The 20000-nt window shown below is 43.7% G+C and overlaps 1 protein-coding gene across 1 annotated transcript in view; it reads right to left on the minus strand.

The window, feature by feature from the left end:
* Positions 1–20000, minus strand: part of cdk19 (cyclin-dependent kinase 19) — a 119842-nt gene that overhangs the window by 57080 nt on the left and 42762 nt on the right. The window contains exons 3-4 of the mRNA XM_017697751.2: positions 14850–14960; positions 12794–12934 (exon numbers count right to left, since the gene is read on the minus strand). Of these exons, the coding sequence (XP_017553240.1) occupies positions 12794–12934; positions 14850–14960 (252 nt within the window). The remainder of the gene's footprint in view (positions 1–12793; positions 12935–14849; positions 14961–20000) is intronic.

A 20000-nucleotide genomic window follows, 5' to 3' on the forward strand; every position in this document is an offset into this window, starting at 1 on the left:
GTGAAAGCAAGACCTGTGATTGGTTAAATCCAGGAAGGATTTTGTGGTCATTTGTGTGGGCTGCGAGGTGCAGAATTTTGGGAAACCCTGATGAGTCTTATTTTTAGGTTTTGTTGAAATTGAGTAATTATTCGGCGTCCAGTTACCTGAAACGGAAGCACTGCACTTGGCTGGCCTCGAAAACAGTCCACCTTACCCTGAGACCGAGACAAGACCAAGTCCAGATGATGTCAAAACCAAAATGAGACAGGGACCACTACACTCTCAGCAACAAAGGTACTAAACTGTCACTGGGGCAATTCTCCTCTTGTCCCTCAAGGGTACATCTCAGTACATTTAGTCAGGGAACATAACTGCACCATAATGAACTGAAATTATATTTTCTAAGTTGTACTGATTCCACACCCCGTCTTGTCTCCAGAGCTTTTTATTTTATTGCTCTGTTTTAAAACATTTGGTTATGAAAAGATACAAATACGTACTTTTCATCTGTAAAACTTTATTTAAGGTACACAGTTGTACCTTAAAACCACTGCTGTACCTTTGAGGGTACATTCATCTTGTTTGTACCTTGATGTACAAAAAATGCCTGCACAGTACCTTTATTTCTAACACTATTGTTTATAGTCTCAAGACTGGTCTCGAGATCTAGACCCAAGACCAGACTTAAACACTATAACACTAACTGCTCGGATCCCGTGAAATGTCTGGGATTTCCAGGAGGCTTTAAGTGAGGTTTTTTCTCATGTTATTGGTCCTGCCTATTGGAAACCAAAATCTAATTGATTCCTCAGTCACTTTGTCTCGTTCGACCTTCTCTTCAGCTCAACCAAAGAGAGAGTTGGCTTAGCTACATGTACCTAGACACTGGGCAGAAAAACAATTCCCGAATGGACAACTTTCTGCTTGGCGTTTCAAGAGTTTAACCCTTATATTTCAATCCTATACTTAAGACTCAGGGGCATTACTGTAACACTTACAGTTACAGTTGCTTTATCTTACTATTACAGGTCAACGCATGATAACTAGTAGGCAGAAGTGGGAATCACAGGATTACTGATGCAACACCTCAAGACACTAGCCAGAAGGTCTAATCTTGGTCACAACTGGGTCAGCCAGCAGGACAATGATCCTAAACATTCCTCAAAGTTGTCACAAGATGGCATAAAGACAAGAAAGGGAAAGTACTGAGGTGGCCATCACAAAGCCCTGACCTGAATCCCATAGAAAATATGTGGACTGAACTGAAAAAGTGTGTCTGAACAAGCAGGACCACAAGCCAGTCAGACAAGGTCAGGAGGAAAGAGAAAAAAATCCCCATTCTGGGAAACTTGATTGCCAGCCCATACGAATGAAGTGTCTTGCTGTACTTAGTATACCTTGCATTTCTGCATGCTCAATACACCCGAGTGTACATACTAGTGCAGTGCTTCAGGGGACACTTCTGCATGTGCTGCTCTGCGGTTGAAAATGAAGCCATACATCTGCACTGTCAGCAGTATGGATGTCTCAGACACACAGACACTCTCTCAGGCACATGTGCACATGTATTTGCACGTGCACACATGCACACAGGTTACATAAGAGCCGCTGAGCAGGGGAGGGGTCTATGGAGAAGTGTGGCCGTATGTACTTGTATGTTTGCATTTATGTACGTACACTTCAAAAAACTAATGAACATTCGGCAGCTTGCCCCGTCACAGCATTAGGAGCATTAGTGAGCTAACTACATACAACTGGTTAATTACCTTAAAACACAACTCATTTTGTACATTTCTCATATCGACCTCATCCTAGAAAGCTATTCACACAGGATTTTTGTTAGGTAAAACAGCTATTGCTTATTATTCGACATAGCTCAAAATGCTTAGGGGCTGCCTTAAACAAAGCGTTGTGTAACTCAGCTCATCAGAGCACTGTAAAATATTTTATTGCTACCGCTCTTTATATATATAGGCCTCATGTAAGCCTGTTAATCGATTAATGAACCTTGGCATGAACATTCAAACTATTTTTCGCTTGTTTGCTTGTGGTCCTAAACAGCAAAGTGGAAAGCTCCAGTTACCTTCAAAATAGCATTATAAGAGCGAGAGAGAAACTGATGAGGTCAGTCATGATTAACAACACAAACTAACACGGTAAATTGCAATTAACTGCACAAACTAATGTGATTAATCACAGGCAACATCACAAACTAATGCAAATAATAGTTAAGAACACAAGCTCATTTGATTTATCATGATTAATGACAAACTAATCCAGTTAATCACGATTAACAAAACAAACTAACATGGTTAATCACAATTAATGGCACAAACTAAGGCAATTAATCACAATTTATGACACAATCTCAATCGATTAATCATGATTAATGACAAACTAATCCAGTTAATCACAGTTATCAATACAAACTAACATGGTTAATCACAATTAATGGCACAAACTAATGCAATTAATCATGATTACCAAAACAAATCAACACGGTGAATCAGAATTAACATCTCAAACTAATGCAATTAATCACACAAACTCAATCTATTCATTGCGATTAACAACAAACTAATCCAGTTAATCATGATTAACTAAACAAATTGGCATGGTTAATCACAACTGACATCACAAACTAGTGCAATTAATCCTAATTAATGACACAAACTCGATCGATTAATCGTGTTTAATGACAAACTAATCCAGTTAATCACAGTTAACAACACAAACTAACATGGTTAATCACAATTAACGGCAAAAACGAACTAAATTAATCACATTTATCATCTCAAACGAATGCAATTAATCATGATTAATGACACAATTGAATGCACTTAATCACGATCAACAACTCAAACAAATGTGATTAATCACGATTAATGACACAAACTGATGTGGTTAATGATGATTAATGTCACAAACAAATGCGACTGATCGTGATTAAATGTTTGTTTGACACCCCTAGTTATTATTATGACTATTATAACGATGCACGTGCTTGCAGATGCAAATGTGTTCATATATATGCGTGTGTGTGCATATGTGTCCTCTTTTGAGTAGAATGTTGAAAGTTGCATAACAGTCAAAGTGCTGCAGGCATGAAAAATAGCCCCTCGTCACCCCCCACCCCCAAACCTCTCCACAGAAATAAAAACTTCCCTTGAGAGCCACCCTGAAACAGCCCCTCCTCCACTTCACTTTCCTTTTTTCTCCTCTCTCGCTCTCTAATAAACGACAGAGTGGTGAAGAAGAAGAGGGAACAGAAGTATGTCCCATGGCTCAGGGGAGGCGAGGGAGTGTGTGTGTGTGTGTGTGTGTGTCTGTGTGTGTGTGTGTGTGTGTGTGTGTGTAACACACTGAGTGAACATATAAGGGCCTTTTTAATGAGGACCATGACTCAGGAGGGACAGAGAGAAAGAGAAAAGAGAGAGAGAGAGAGAGAGAGAGAGAGAGAGAGGAAGAACAAGGGAAAAACAGAAAGGGAGAAAGAGTGAAAGAGAGAGAGGGAGAAAAAAAGAAGGAGAGAGAAAAAGAAAGTGAGAAAGACATTATAGAGAGAAATAAGTAACCGAGCAAAGAGACAAAAAGAGATAGGAGAAAAAGAAAGAGGAAAGAGGGTAAGGGGAAGCCACAGAGAGAGAGAGAGAGAGAGAGAGAGAGAGAGAGAGAGAGAGAGGTGGAGGGAGAAGAAAAGAAAGGGAGAGAGAAATACAGAGCGAGAAAGACAGAAAGAGAGAAAAGAGACTGAGAATGAGACAGTGAGAGAGTGAGAGAGTGAGAGAGTGAGAATGAGAGAGAATGGCTTGTGATTGATCTGATCAATATCGTAAGGATAGGCTTAATAAGATCACACTGTAATTGTCCATCAACAACTACAAATAAACTGAAATAGGGAATGACAGACAGACCACATGGAGCCTGTGACAGAAAAGGCAGAAAATGAAAGGACAAACATCAGCACACACACACACACACACACACACACTACACACACACACACACACACACACCCACACACGCGCGCACACGCACACACACACACACACACACACACACACACACACACACACACTACACACACACTCACACACACTCACACACACTCACACACACAGCAGGCTGCTGATGGAACAGTAGCAGATCTCAGTCTACAATGGCAGGAAGCTGAGAATGGAAAACAAAACAGGAGAATAAATGAGGCCTGGATAGGGATCACAGTCGGTACATTACACGAGTCCGTCTTTCAGATCACAGCCATTTCATAAAAGAGTGATTCTGCACTGAAGCTGGACTGAACAGCAAATTACAGCTTCACTGACTGGACTGAGATTCCGGATCAGTGGTGGACACAGCACACTCCTGCAGTACTGGAGTTAAAGACTTTGAAGTACTCAAGTACAGGAAGTAACAGTGTAAGTGCTTGCACTGCGAAAAATGACATCTTAGCAAGTGAAGACATCTTAAAGGTTGATGATACATCTGTTTATATCTAATATAAGAGGGCTAAGGGTTAAGTGGTAGGGCAAAGGTATCCACAAAGTATGCTGGTATGGCTGCACTGGAATGAAAACCTGCAATCACACCAGCCTTTTGCAGATGTTTGTTAAAAGGCACAGTTGCACTCAAAAAAATGAAGCGTTGGATTTGGTTTGGGTTGGTTACTTAAAAACGTCATGTCAAGTGATTCCTGGTAGCTTCTATGATACTTGATTAATGGGCACAAATTCAAGTAAATCACACTACAATTATTTCAGTAAATTTAAATGAACTGGATTAATTATATTATGCATTACCTAAAAAAGAAATGTTGAATTCACTTAAAAAATGTTATGCCAAGTGGCTCCACACAACTCTGTTAACTAGCTTTTAAGATGTTCCTGTGAATAATATGTATGAATTAAGTAGAAAAAGAACATAAAAGTTCATAGGTTTGGAGATAAATTATGATATTTTTGTTATTATTGTACTGTGCAGTTACTATGCTACTAAGCTGTTGTAGAATTAAGTAATATGGAAACTTGCACAGCCAAAAACAACAATGCGGCTAGGGAGTTAACCATGAAGGACAAGAAAGATGTACATAGAATGGAAAGTAGGCCCGGTGGAAAGACAACAGCAACGCAAGGGAAACAATATGCAAATAGATGATGGCAGGAGCCAATGGGAAAGACAGTGAGCTTTACACTTTGGCCAAACACTTACAAAGTAAATGTGACAGCTCAACATTTCGAATTGACTTCAGTTCTGTAATTTCAACAAAAAAAAAATAATTAAAACCAACAATGGAGCGATTTCATTTTTGTAAGTGTGTCCAGCCAGCTTGGGTGTTGCTATGCCAACCACAGAGACAACAGACATCCAGATATTGAAGCAAGAAAAAAAATAATGTTGCTTTTTTTTATCATTCGAGGAAAAGTGTGAATGGTAATGCGATCCTGCTGGTAATAAACTCCAATATGGCAAAGATTACAGGTTTATACAGTGTAATGTCATGCTGCTCTGTAGCTCACCTGCTACTGTATGAAATCACACAAACCTACCTGAAGCACAAAGATAAATACACTAAATAAGTGATAGCAAGTAAGGCTGAATCCCTTTTCACCCCTCTTCCCTACCCTGTAACCCATACCCCTCTATGGGCAATTGTGGGCTGGAGGTTAAGGAAACAGCCTTGCAGCCAGAAGGTCACCGGTTCGATCCTCTGAGCCGACAGTCTGTGACTGATGTGCCCTTGAGCAAAGATGCCAAAAAAACTGACTTCAGCTTCATACCACCTAAGAATTAGTGGTGGCCCAGCAGTGAGGTCGCTGAACTGTACCCTCCTCTGCTATCACTGCAGACTGGCAGGGTCACCTACAGAGAACCGCGAGTGGTTTTTTAATTAAGTAATGCTCTTCTTTATTTGAGGGTCCCATTTCATAGAGGAAGATTTCAATTGCTACCCCTTGACCACTCAGTTCAAAGGGTGAAGGTGACACTCAAAAACAGGGGTAGGGGTCAAATCAATAAATGGAATTTGGCCCAAGTGATACTTTTACACAAGGAGAATGCAGTAAACCAAAATTGCAAGCTTCTATTTTTTCTTTTGTATCAAAAACATTTGAACAGAAATAAATGGCTAAAACTTTCATCCCCAGCACAGACACTCAATTGTCGAGACCAACCAGAGATCAAAGAACCTAACCCACCGACCATCTGGAAGCAAGGGATGATGAGATTACATAAGAGGGGAGGGATGACGAAGTGAAGACACGGATGAAACCGCTGCAGAAACGTCCAGCACTGACCCTCGGCTGACCCTCAGCCGCGGATCAGACTGCAGCACGTCTCCGCTAATCCATCAATGTCTTAATCTGGGAATACAGTCACCGGCCCAGATTAACAATCCACATTTCCGTCCAGCTAATCAGCCATCCCTCTATTCACCTACTAATCCACACATCCTTCCATCTGTTGGCTTTAACATGCCCCCTCGACACAGCTGTTCCGTGTTCCTTTTATTTTTACAGTTATATTACAGTCATTTTTACAGATATAGTTTCAGGGCTGGAAGCCACAGAAGCTCATAAGACACTTTTTAAATTAGAGCATTTTATTAAAGAGGACAGGCCTGAAAAATATAACATCTCACTATATTAATATTATGTACAACTCCTTGTTATAAGATATATACACTGCTCAAAAAATAAAGGGAACACTTAAACAACACAATATAACTCCAAGTAAATCAAACTTCTGTGAAATCAAACTGTCCACTTAGGAAGCAACACTGACAATCAATTTCACAGCTGTTGTGCAAATGGAATAGACAACAAGTGGAAATTATTGGCAAATAGCAAGACACACTCAATAAAGGAGTGGTTCTGCATGTGGGGTCTCAGTACCTTTCTGCTTTCTGGCTGATGTTTTGGTCACTTTTGAATGTTGGTGGTCTTTCACGCTCGTGGTAGCATGAGACGGACTCTACAACCCACACAAGTGGCTCAGGTAGTGCAGCTCATCCAGGATGGCACATCAATGCGAGCTGTGGCAAGAAGGTTTGCTGTGTCTGTCAGCGTAGTGTCCAGAGGCTGGAGGCGCTACCAGGAGACAGGCCAGTACACCAGGAGACGTGGAAGAGGCTGTAGGAGGGCAACAACCAAGCAGCAGGACCGCTACCTCCGCCTTTGTGCAAGGAGGAACAGGAGGAGCACTGCCAGAGCCCTGCAAAATGACCTCCAGCAGGCCACAAATGTGCATGTGTCTGCACAAACGGTTAGAAAACGACTCCATGAGGATGGTATGATGGCCCTACGTCCACAGATGGGGGTTGTGCTCACAGCCCAACACCGTGCAGGACGCTTGGCATTTGCCAGAGAACACCAGGATTGGCAAATTCGCCACTGGTGCCCTGTGATCTTCACAGATGAAAGCAGGTTCACACTGAGCACATGTGACAGACGTGACAGAGTCTGGAGACGCCGTGGAGAGCGATCTGCTGCCTGCAACATCCTTCAGCATGACCGGTTTGGCAGTGGGTCAGTCATGGTGTGGGGTGACATTTCTTTGGAGGGCCGCACAGCCCTCCATGTGCTCACCAGAGGTAGCCTGACTGCCATTAGGTACCGAGATGAGATCCTCAGACCCCTTGTGAGACCATATGCTGGTGCGGTTTGCCCTGGGTTCCTCCTAATGCTGGACAATGCTAGACCTCATGTGGCTGGAGTGTGTCAGCAGTTCCTGCAAGATGAAGGCATTGAAGCTATGGACTGGCCTGCCCGTTCCCCAGACCTGAATCCGATTGAGCACATCTGGGACATCATGTCTCGCTCCATCCACCAACGCCACGTTGCACCACAGACTGTCCAGGAGTTGGCAGATGCCAAGCATAGTCCAAGTCTGGGAGGAGATCCCTCAGGAGACCATCTGCCACCTCATCAGGAGCTGCCCAGGCGTTGTAGGGAGGTCATACAGGCCCGTGGAGGCCACACACAACACTGAGCCTCATTTTGACTTGTTTTAAGGACATTGCATCAAAGTTGGATCAGCCTGTCGTGTGTTTTTCCACTTTAATTTTGTGTGTGACTCCAAATCCAGGCCTCCATTGATTTTTGTGTGATTTTGTTGTTAGCACATTCAACTTTGTACAGAACAAAGTATTCAATGAGAATATTTCATTCATTCAGATCAAGGATGTGTTATTTGAGTGTTACCTTTATTTTTTCGAGCAGTGTGTATATATATAGCTGCACTTTGTAGTTCTACAGTTACAGACTGTAGTCCATCTGTTTCTCTGCATACTTTTGCCCCCCTTTCACCCTGTTCCTCAATGGTCAACCTGCAAAGGACCACCACCGAGTTGGTATTATTTGGGTGGTGGATCATTCTCAACACTGCAGTAACACTGACGTGGTTCTGGTGGTGTGTTAGCATGTGTTGCACTGGTACAAGTGGATCAGACACAGCAGTGCTGATGGAGTTTTGATATAATTGCTGGTATAAAAAGGCAGAAAAGACTGAAGGAAAAGATTCATACTCTGGTACTGACCCACGTCCCATGCACCAACAGCAGAGCTGAACCAGATGGGGCGCTGCTGAGGCAGAACTGACCACAATGACAATGCTATTCTGCCAGTTTGAAAATGAGTCATCAAAACAGCTGTCATGTATTATTATAAAGCAATATACCTCAGATTTTAATGAAAAAATCATGTTAAATCTTACAAATTTAAGTTTTGTTAAGCACGCTTTACAGTATTATACTATTGCTCATGGCATCCTCATGGCCCAAATGCAGCCTGCGGGCTACACTTTGGGCAGCCCTGGTTTCATTTTTTGTAGGACACACTATTTTCAGTCATCCACTTCAGACTAATTCTCACATGAGCAACAAACAATACCGTCCTGTATTCCTGAACACAGACAAACTCTGAAATTCACTAATCCGACTCTAATCACAAGCTTCTGGTGTGTGATCACTTCCTGGAGAGCATATGAACAAGAAACCAAATCAGAAATGAACCGATCCGATTCCATGGAGTTTGCTTTCATGGAAAAGCTCAGACGTGTTGGGTTTGGAATGCTGACCAATGTGAATAAACCCTAGAGTTCATATGGTAGCCAGAGGAGTCCAGTGAGCGCCCGCTCTGCTCTTTCTAGGAATAGCTGGGTGTTGCGACACATGACCAAAGTCATGTGACCGAGTACCACAAACTGAAGCTTTTATTAGAATAGGTGAAAGAGCTGACCGCTGGCATTAAGGTTAGTACATTGTGGTGCAGCACATAGCTACAGTTATATAGACGTCAATGGTCAATGGAAATTCCCCACAAAGACAGAAATACACATTTGTGTCCGGGTAGAAGAATCAGGGCTGTATCACGCGGCTGTACAGTAGTTAAAAGATGTGTCATCTATTAAACAGTGAAGCTTTTTGAAAGAGAAATTTCACAATTTAAAACAATTTCAACAGCTTTTGCTGCGATAAGCGGTTTTGCGTCATAGGCTTGAAAAACAAAAATGAATTTCGTCATCATTCGAAGTTCATCTCTGGTGTACTCTGACATGGGAATTTGCATTGTTGACAAACAACATGACTGATTTACATACACTGAGCTCTGAATGTGTGAGATTAAAAAAAAATCTGAAAATTAGTGTGGAGAAGAAATGACAGCGGTTCATGTATAACTAGTGACTCACTTATTAAATGTGCCAAAGCGGAAGGAACTTTTAACTCAATTCCACATACTTTGGTCCGTCTTGGTCATTTTACAAAAACAGACATGAACTACAGTTTTTATCATGTGACGGTGGATTAAGTCTCCGAGGTCACTTGATAAGAGTGTGTAAAGGGAGAGCAGGTTTGCAGCTGGACTACACACACACACACACACACACACACACACACACACACATATACACCCGTGGGAACACAATAAAACCCACAATCTCACAGGAACTGTGTGTGTGAGAAAGCGAGAGGTACTGCGGACAAAACAATATGACAATACAATATCAGAGAGAGAGAGAGAGAGAGAGAGAGAGAGGGAGAGGGAGGGAGAGAGAGAGAGAGAGAGAGAGAGAGAGAGAGAGGGAGGGAGGGAGAGAGAGAGAGAGCAAAAATAAGAGAATAAGAATGTGAGTGTGTGTCAGAGAGAGTGTGATAGAGAGTGAGAGAGAGCAAAAAACAAGTGAAAGAGTGAGAGAGAGCAAAAAACGAGTGTGAGAGAGCAAGAAATGAGTGAATGAGTGAGAGTGAGAGTGAGAGCAAAAATGAATGAAAGAGTGAGTGTGAGAGAGCAAAAAATGAGTGAATGAGTGAGTGTGAGAGCGAGAGAGAGCAAAAATGAGTGAATGAGTGAGAGTGTGAGAGTGAGAGCAAAAAAAACAGTGAATGAGAGGGTGTGTGTGGGAGAAATTTCTCATTCACTCAAAAAATGAGTGTGTGTGTGTGTGTTTGAGTGTGTGAGAGAGAGAGAGAGAGAGAGAGAGAGAGAGAGAGAGAGAGACTGAACATTTGTCAGCTTTGATGTTTTATGGACTTCATCACACAGTCAGTGAAGGTGACTGAGCTCTACTGCTCAGTCGTCTGCGTGACCAATTTAAAACACGTCTCATTAACGACGACCAGCAACACCGCAAACCCAACACACACGCATGTGTACACACCCCACTAAACGCTCACTGAACAGCAGAGAGACTCGCAGCAGTTTGTGGGCGTGGTGGAGGACACACGGGTCAGTCTGGTGGGGCATGTTAGGACTTGTCTGTTGTGTGTTTCATGCCGACGGATGCCTAGTTATGGTTACAGATCTCTATGGATACGCTGCTTAATTTAGATGTGTAGCTGATTAGAAGAAACTGAGGCCCAACCAAGATGAGCTGATAAACTCTGAGGGTTCCACAAGTGTATCAGCATCGGAGAAAATCCCACTGATCGCCGTGTCCGTTTACATGCACTGAATAATCTGATCATAATCAGATTTCAGCAGTTATCTGATTATTCAAACGGTCATGTAAACAGCACACTCGATTTCTAAGAGAGTACGGTCAAGAAATCTGAATAAGAAACACGAAAAAGAGCTGGATTTCAGCTCAACACTAAATCTGACTACATTCTTGATGAAGCAAAGGTCCAGAACATCATAAGGTCTTACTTACACCATGATTCAGTGCCATATACTGTAAACTGAAGCAGCCTAGTAGGTATATCAACATCTTATACATCAACAACTGCATGCCAAATAAAATAAAGTATAATTCATGGATATTTCAATAATATTTATTGACAGTTTTCTCATTTTAATGACAGCTGTTTCTCACGTCATCCCTCCCCTGTGTGCATCACTCACTCGAGTCTCGGTGCTCGTCATAATGCACAGAGCTGATTGGCTGAGTAGCGCCACCTGTGATATTTACAATGCATGCAATTGGTCTGTGAGTTTGCTAAAGCGGGGCTGTAAAGGCTAGAAAAGATACGCCGATTAAAATAGGACCACCCCACTAGTTTATCACTTATAGGTCCAGGTCCGTATAGGACAGCGTCTGGGTCTGGACTTAGACCAAGGTCCACCTATTAGTGGCCTCTGTTCTAGATGATGTACGCTCATATTTTCAGGTAAAGTGATGTTAAAAAAAAAGGTTGGGGCATGAAGTTTGTGTTTTATGTCATGTGTACTTCTATCTTATCTTCTGCGAGTTTACTGGCTGCTTGCAAAGCAGAAATCTGATTACTGTCTGACTCCTGTAGACCTGGAATCTCCCCCATTTTCTGATTAGCCAAGTTGTAGACCAGATTACTGACAAAATCTGATCTTCTGCAGTTATCAGTTTATTAAGTGCATGTAAACGAACTCAGTGATAACATGCAGAAACAGAAATGATTATTATGAAACTGACGGGTGCTTTTGTGAAGGGGGAACTCCACCACTTCTTAACTTGCTCTGCATAATTCAATGGCTCAGATATAATCAAATTAATTTGTCGTGGCTTCATGTGAGATGCTCCGCTCTAGGGAAACTTCCAGATGAGTGGCGATAGGAACAAGACGTCTGAAGCATTGCATGTCATAATCTGCCTATTACATTGTTTGACGATGGTTGTGAGTTTTGTAAGGCTTTGGCCTTTTCTATTATATTCTGCATATTAAATGCATATTAAATTCTGGCAGGGTGTTGTCAGACAATAGTCCGCAGAACTAAAAAGTATATTTTTTATAACGTTTAACATGATTTTGCCATCAACAACATTACATTCAAAAACACAGAGGACACTGTAAGTTAACTGGTCATTCTGGATAGTAAATAAAATGGCTATAATTGCACTGTAGACTCTGTGACCCCTGGTTCTTATCACCACCACTGCAAAGATATCTGAGCCCATAATTTTCTCTACAATAAACCATTTCTCATTAAACCATTTTGTTTACATCTAAACTACTGAACTCCTCGGAAAGGGGTGGAATTCCCTTTAAGTAGGAAACATGATGTACTTAAAACGTACTCTTTTCTCAAAGTTTATCATTGTGAGCGCTCAGCTACTTACTTTATCCTAAACTTGAGGCCTAAAGTTATTTATATTATTTATCTTACGTACGACTGGAAGTTTCTACTCTTTATTTGAATGTATCTGACAACTGAGAATTGAATTATATTTGGCAATTTACAGTCGAATCAAGCAGTAAAGCACTGTTTAACTAAAACAACTGGACTTAATTTTAGACCATTTTAATATTAAATTAAATTGGCTGATATTACTGGCAGAATCTGAATTTTTCAGTGTCAGTATAAGTGAGACCCTCTGTGTGTGAAAGAGTATATGTGCTCACCAGGTCTCGGTGCAGGACCCAGTTGGCGTGGAGGTAATGGATGCCATCCAGGATCTGGTAGAGCAGTGACTTGACCATGCCTCTGGGCAGCTGCATCGGTTTCTTATTGGCCTTGGACGCCCGGTGGAACTTTATTATGTGCTACAACACACAACATTAATGGGGTGTTAGAAATTTGACACGAAGAGTCAGGAGACTGGAGCTTCAGTGCTGACTGGAGTTTATTTCCACATACAGAGTATGGGTATAGCATGGTCCATCAAAAGTCAATCAGCAGGATCAGGAGTCTAGTCTTATTCAAGTGCATGCAGAGGCACAGCTTGATCATCAGTGTGTCACCAGTCTAGTCTGGTCACCAGTCCAGTCTGCAGTCCAGGCTAACTAGAATATTTTGGAACAACCTTATATACATTGAAAACTAAGGGGGATGAACGAGGAGGAAAAGGAGTTTGAGGAGGGATAAGGAGGGATTGTAGAAGGAGATTATGAATAGAGATGTAGCGGTAGAGATAAGGGGGGGGGGGATTGTTATCACCTTAAGGTGGTCAGACAAAAGGTAACTTCAATACAAACAAAGAAGTGATCAGGCAAGGTGAGACCACTTTCACCTTTCTGCCATTTGCTTAAACTCTACAGTGAACATGGTTTAGACCTTGAGAAAGTAACATAGGCGAAAAAAAACATTGAGAATATTTTCTCAAGGTCATTCTCACAAAACTAGCAAACCCAGGAAATACTTGGTAACTTTCACTTGGAAATGTTTAAATCTTGGGTGTTACTAAGTGGTTGCTATGGTATCTTACATGGTTGCTAGGGTGTTGGTATGTGCTTGCTGTGGAATCCCAGATGGTTGCTAAGGTGTTGCAGGGTAGTTGCTATGGTGTCCCAGTGGGTTGCTTGGGTGTTGCTAGGTGGGTATTATGGTATGACCATGTGATTGCTAAGTTGTTGATAAATGGTTGCTATGGTATCCCAGGTGATTGCTAATGGGATTACTAGGTGGAAAAAAGAATTTAAGAAAGTTTTTAATTGTACATTGTTGACTAAATCTTTAATATCTCATTATAATACACTTGATATTTGACCATGTAATTAAAATACTTTAAATGAGTAGAGAGCCAGACACAATTTCCTGCAAATCTGTATTGACAGTAATTAACAATTCATAGTGAGATGCAATTGATGATTTTTGTTATGATGTTATGATGTTTTTTGGATATCAACACCATTCCAACTCTAGAACGTTCAGTCTGATCGAGGACGGTGTACACAGCTTTTTGATTAGATGTATTATTTTAGTACAAACATTGTTAAATAACCGTTTTTCCTAATAGGAGTTTGTGCACCCATCACAGCAACCACCAGCAGCCACCTACCAACCTCAATAGCCATCACCTCGGACACCATAGCAACACCCTAGGAACTGCTTGGGGTATAATAGCAACCACCTAGCAACACCCCAGCAACCAACTGGGACACAACCGTAACTACTTTGCAACAATATAGTAACCATCTAGGATACCACAGCAAGCACCTAACAATACCCTATCAACCATGTAAGATACCATAGCAACCGCTAGCAACACCCTAGCAACAAGCTGTTACATACTTAGACAGTTTTTCAAAGACTCCTGAGTAAAGACAATGGTTCTATTTAGATCCAGGAGTCCTATATAGAACTATTTCATTCCTAAATGGTTCTTTGCAATGTAGAAAAATTCTTCACATTGATGGAGAATGTGTTGTATGTTGTTCTATATAAAACCTTTGTGAAAATGGTTCTATTTAGCACGAAAAAGGGTTCATCTATTGTTACAAGCTTGACATCATAATAACAGCACAACCCTTTTTGGTGCTACAGAACTCATGGTTCTAAATAAAATGATTGCCTTACTAAATCTGACCTGTTTTTAAGTGTATACACTGTTACTATTCATTGGGTTAGGCTCTGTATTTTTCAAGTGCAGTACATTGTGTGATATCATTTATTTTCTGATACTTCTACAGATGATAATCATTTGTCTATGTCCTCCCCAAGCTGAGTGTGTGTACTCACCCATAGGTCGTGTTCGGCGTAGTCAAATAGAAGCCACACTTTGCGGTCACTGTGGGACAGAAACACTTTCTGCAGGGCTATGACGTTCGGGTGCTTCAGCTCCCTCAGCAACTACAACACAAACGCAAACACCCACATGTTATTCCTTGATGCTCATCAAACCCTGAGTAGCACAACCATTTAAGTATCAACCCCATTGTTGGGAGATTGCGAGTTCAGTCCCTGCTGATGCCACAGCCATCCGTGACTGGATGTGTAGGATGGTTGCCCCCCCCCCCCTCCCCCTTCAGATGTTGGTGTTCTCCTCCAAGCATGTTGAGCTGTCCAATTATTCTGCATTAGCAGCAGTTTGACACTTAGTTGTGTTCAACTTCAACTAAATGGAGACCTAGCTAGTGACTGGAATTGGCAGGGACTAAGAATTGTTAAGAATTAAGATTAAGAATTGACCAAAGCAGTGTTGATGGGATTCAGATATGTGAAGTGTTGTTTCCATTGTTTTTAATGCACACTGTACCAAATTTACCATTATTTCATAATTCTTGACATATATAAACTTATAAACACTATATGAAGTTCACTGGTCATTAAGGATATATAAATAAAGTGGCTGCACTCGTGTTGTGGACATTGTTACACCTGGTTCCTACCACCACCACTATAGAGATATTGACTCTACAATGAACCGTTTCCTGATTGACTCTTTGAAAGACATTATATCTCAATAATATTATTATGTAGAAATTTAGAAAAGAGCGGAATTCCCCTTTAACATATGTGACTATCACCTTTAACCAAACTTACTACACCTGATTCCCTTTAACACATTTCAGTATTTGTTTATTATTGTTATCTTGTGGCTTAGCATGTCCCCTCACTGTTAATGTGGATTTCTGAACCTGTAACAGTACTGCAGAGGGTCTTACGTAACAGTATACTGAACACAAACACACACACACACACACACACACACTCTGAACTCCCCGCGCTGCAGGATCAATGCTGCTGTACCTCCAGCTCAGTAAAGCTGCGCTCTCAGTGAAACTGATCTGATCCCTCTGCATTATTCAGCACTTCCAGCTAAAGAGATTTCAGCAAAAACACTGACCTCAGGTCAGCTCACACACACAGTCCTTCAAAAACCCACTTCAGGGCAGCTCATACACCAACCTCTACAGGCCACACCAGACATGACCTACTCATAACATCAAGCCTGGCTCCTCGCTTTGTGGTAGAACTAGAGGCTAGCAGTGCTAACCTACAAGACCAACAAAGTGATCCTGACTTCTTAAAGTGCTTGTTTCAGTTTTCATTCCTCTTGGATGGCTTATTATGATTATATTATGATTATTATGTTTACATGACTGATCAAATGTGTGACTCAAGCGCAGATATCAAGCTTTCCACAGACTTTATTAGTCAATCTGAAAGTAGTGTTTCATGGGAGGCTACTTAGCAGCATAGTAGATGGACATTGAAACTGTCACGGTCTAAAACGCTTAAACATGATAGGGAGAGGATGTGCTAGAAAAAATGTGGCAGGCCAAATTTTGTGTTAACTTCAGCAAATAAACAGTAATTGTGCATGAAAATGTGCAGAGGCGTGTTCTCTGTGGAGGATGTGTAAACTAACAAAATGTCACTTGACCAGGGGCACCAAAACTTTTGCACACGAAAGTACATTTAATACACAAGCAATATTATTATTATTATTATTATAATAAAATACAGGTGCTGACATCCATATACAGGGTGAGTCAGGACAGTGTTTTATCTTATTTTATTCTTTATGCTGTCACAAGCCTCCATGATGCGGTGCTGAAGGTGGTGTTGTGGATTTTCTCATCTGTTTGAGGTGACCCCAGAGATAAAAGTCGATAATAAAATCCATCCATCCATCCATCCATCCATTATCTTCCGCTTGTCCGGGGTTCGGGGCAGCATCCTAAGCAATGAAGCCCAGACCTCCCTTTCCCCAGCCACTTCCACCAGCTCTCCAAGGGGGATTCCGAGGCGCTCCCAGGCCAGCTGGGCGATATAGTCGCGCCAGCGTGTCCTGGGTCTTCCCCGGGGTCTCCTCCCAGGTGGACTCGCCTGTGACACCTCCCGAGGGAGGCGTCCAGGAGGCATCCTAACCAGATGCCCGAACCACCTCAGCTGGCTCCTCTCGACGTGAAGAAGCAGCGGCTCTACTCCGAGTCCCTCCCGGATGACTGAACTTCTCACCCTATCTCTAAGGGAGAGTCCAGACACCCTGCGGAGGAAACTCATTTCGGCCGCTTGTATTCGCGATCTTATTCTTTCGGTCATTACCCAAAGCTCATGACCATAGGTGAGGGTGGGAACGTAGATCGACCGGTAAATCGAGAGCCTTGCCTTATGGCTCAGCTCTTTCTTTACCACAACAGACCGGTAAAGAGCCCGCATCACTGCTGACCCAGCACCAATCCGCCTGTCAATCTCCCGCTCCCTTGTACCATCACTCGTGAACAAGACCCCGAGATACTTGAACTCCTCCACTTGAGGCAAGAGCCTATCCCCGACCCAGAGAGGGCTCTCCACCCTTTTCCGCCTGAGAACCATGGTCTCGGATTTAGAGGTACTGATTCTCATCTCAGCCGCTTCACACTCGGCTGCAAACCGATCCAGCGAAAGCTGAAGTTCGCGGCCTGATGTCCCCAATAGGACCACATCATCTGCAAACAGCAGTGATGTGACCCTGAGGTCACCAAACCGGACACCCTCCATCCCTTGACTGCGCCTAGAAATTCTATCCTTAAAAATTATGAATAGAATCGGTGACAAAGGGCAGCCCTGACGGAGTCCAATTCTCACTGGGAACGAGTCTGACTTACTGCCGGCTATGCGAACCAAACTCCAGCTTTGTTTGTACAGGGCCTGAATGGCTCGTAGCAAAGAGCCATGTACCCCGTACTCCCGAAGCACCTCCCACAGAATACCCCGGGGAACACAGTCGAATGCCTTCTCCAGATCCACAAAGCACATGTGGACTGGTTGGGCAAACTCCCATGAACCCTCCAGAATCCTGGAGAGGGTGAAGAGTTGGTCCAGTGTTCCACGACCAGGGCGGAACCCGCACTGTTCCTCCTGGATCCGAGGTTCGACTATAAGCCGGACTCTCTTCTCCAGTACCCCTGCATAGACCTTGCCAGGGAGGCTGAGGAGTGTGATTCCCCTGTAGTTGGAACACACCCTCCGGTCCCCTTTTTTAAAAGAGGCACCACCACCCCAGTCTGCCAATCCAGTGGCACCGCCCCCGATGTCCACGCAATGTTGAAAAGGCGTGTCAGCCAAGACAGCCCCACAACATCCAGAGCCTTGAGGAACTCAGGGCGGATCTCATCCACCCCTGGAGCCTTGCCACCAAGGAGCTTCTTAACTACCTTAGCGACTTCGGCCTCAGTAATGGACAAGCCTATTCCCATGTCCCCAGACTCAGCCTCCTCACTGGAGAACGTGTCGGTGGGATTGAGAAGGTCCTCAAAGTATTCCTTCCACCGCCCAATGACGTCTTCAGTCGAAGTCAGCAGCACACCATCTCCACTATATACAGTGCTAGTGGCACACTGCTTTCCCCTTCTGAGTCGCCTGACGGTTTGCCAGAATCTTTTCGGAGCCGACTTAAAGTCAGTTTCCAAGGCCTCACCAAACTCCTCCCATACACGGGTTTTTGCCTTGGCAACAACTGAAGCCGCAGATCGCTTGGCCTGTCGATACCTGCCAGCTGCCTCTGGTGTCCCACAGGCCAACCATGCCCGGTAGGACTCCTTCTTCAGCTTGACGGCATCTCTCACCTGGGGTGTCCACCACCGGGTTCGAGGATTACCGCCCCGACAGGCACCAACTACCTTACGGCCACAGCTACAGTCAGCCGCTTCAGCAATGGAGGAACGGAACATGGCCCATTCTGAGTCAATGTCCCCCACCTCCCCCGATATCTGGTCAAAGTTCTGACGGAGGTGTGAGTTGAAGATCAATCTGGCAGGTTCTTCTGCTAGACGTTCCCAGCAAACCCTCACTATGCGTTTGGGCTTGCCTGGTCTGACCGGCATCTTCCCCACCACCTGATCCAACTCACCACCAGGTGGTGATCAGTTGACAGCTCAGCTCCTCTCTTTACCCGAGTGTCCAAAACACATGGCCGCAAGTCCGATGACACGACTACAAAGTCAATCATTGAACAGCGGCCTAGGGTGTCCTGGTGCCATGTGCACTTATGGACATCCTTGTGTTCAAACATGGTGTTCGTGATGGACAAACTGTGGTTTGCACAGAAGTCCAAAAACTGAACACCACTCGGGTTCAGATCAGAGAGGCCATTCCTCCCAATCATACCCCTCCAGGTCTCACTGTCATTGCCCACGTGAGCGTTGAAGTCCCCCAGTAGGACAATAGAGTCTCCAGGAGGAGCACTTTCAAGCACCCTTCCCAAGGACTCTAAGAAGGCTGGGTACTCTGAACTGCTGTTCGGTGCATAAGCACAGACAACAGTCAGGACCCGTTCCCCAACCCGAAGGCGTAGGGAAGCTACCCTCTCGTCCACCGGAGAAAACCCCAACATACAGGCACCGAGTCGAGGGGCTATGAGAAAGCCCACACCTGCCCGCCGCCTCTCACCATGGGCAACTCCAGAAAAGAATAAAGTCCAGCCCCTCTCAAGGAGATTGGACCCAGAGCCCAAGCTGTGTGTTGAGGTGAGCCCGACTATATCTAGCCGGTATCTCTCAACCTCGCGCACCAACTCAGGCTCCTTCCCTGCCAGTGAGGTAACGTTCCAAGTTCCAAAAGCCAGTTTCAGCAACCGAGGATCAGAACGCCAAGGCCCACGCCTTCGGACACTGCCCGATCCACAACGCACCGAACCCCTACTACTGCCCCTCCCATTGGTGGTGGGTCGATGGGAGGGGGGACTCATGTAACTCCTTCGGGCTGGGCCCGGCCGGGCACCATGAGTAAATGCCTGGCCACCAGACGCTCGCTGGCGAGCCCCTCCCCCAGGCCTGGCTCCAGGGTGGGGCCCCGGTAACCCTGTTCCGGGCAGGGTACACAAGTCCTGTTTTTGTGTCTTCATAGGGGTTATTATGGATCACACTTTGTCTGACCTGTCACCTAGGACCAGTTTGCCATGGG

This window comes from Pygocentrus nattereri, chromosome 4 (assembly GCF_015220715.1).
Source record: "Pygocentrus nattereri isolate fPygNat1 chromosome 4, fPygNat1.pri, whole genome shotgun sequence".
NCBI classification, from domain to species: domain Eukaryota; kingdom Metazoa; phylum Chordata; class Actinopteri; order Characiformes; family Serrasalmidae; genus Pygocentrus; species Pygocentrus nattereri.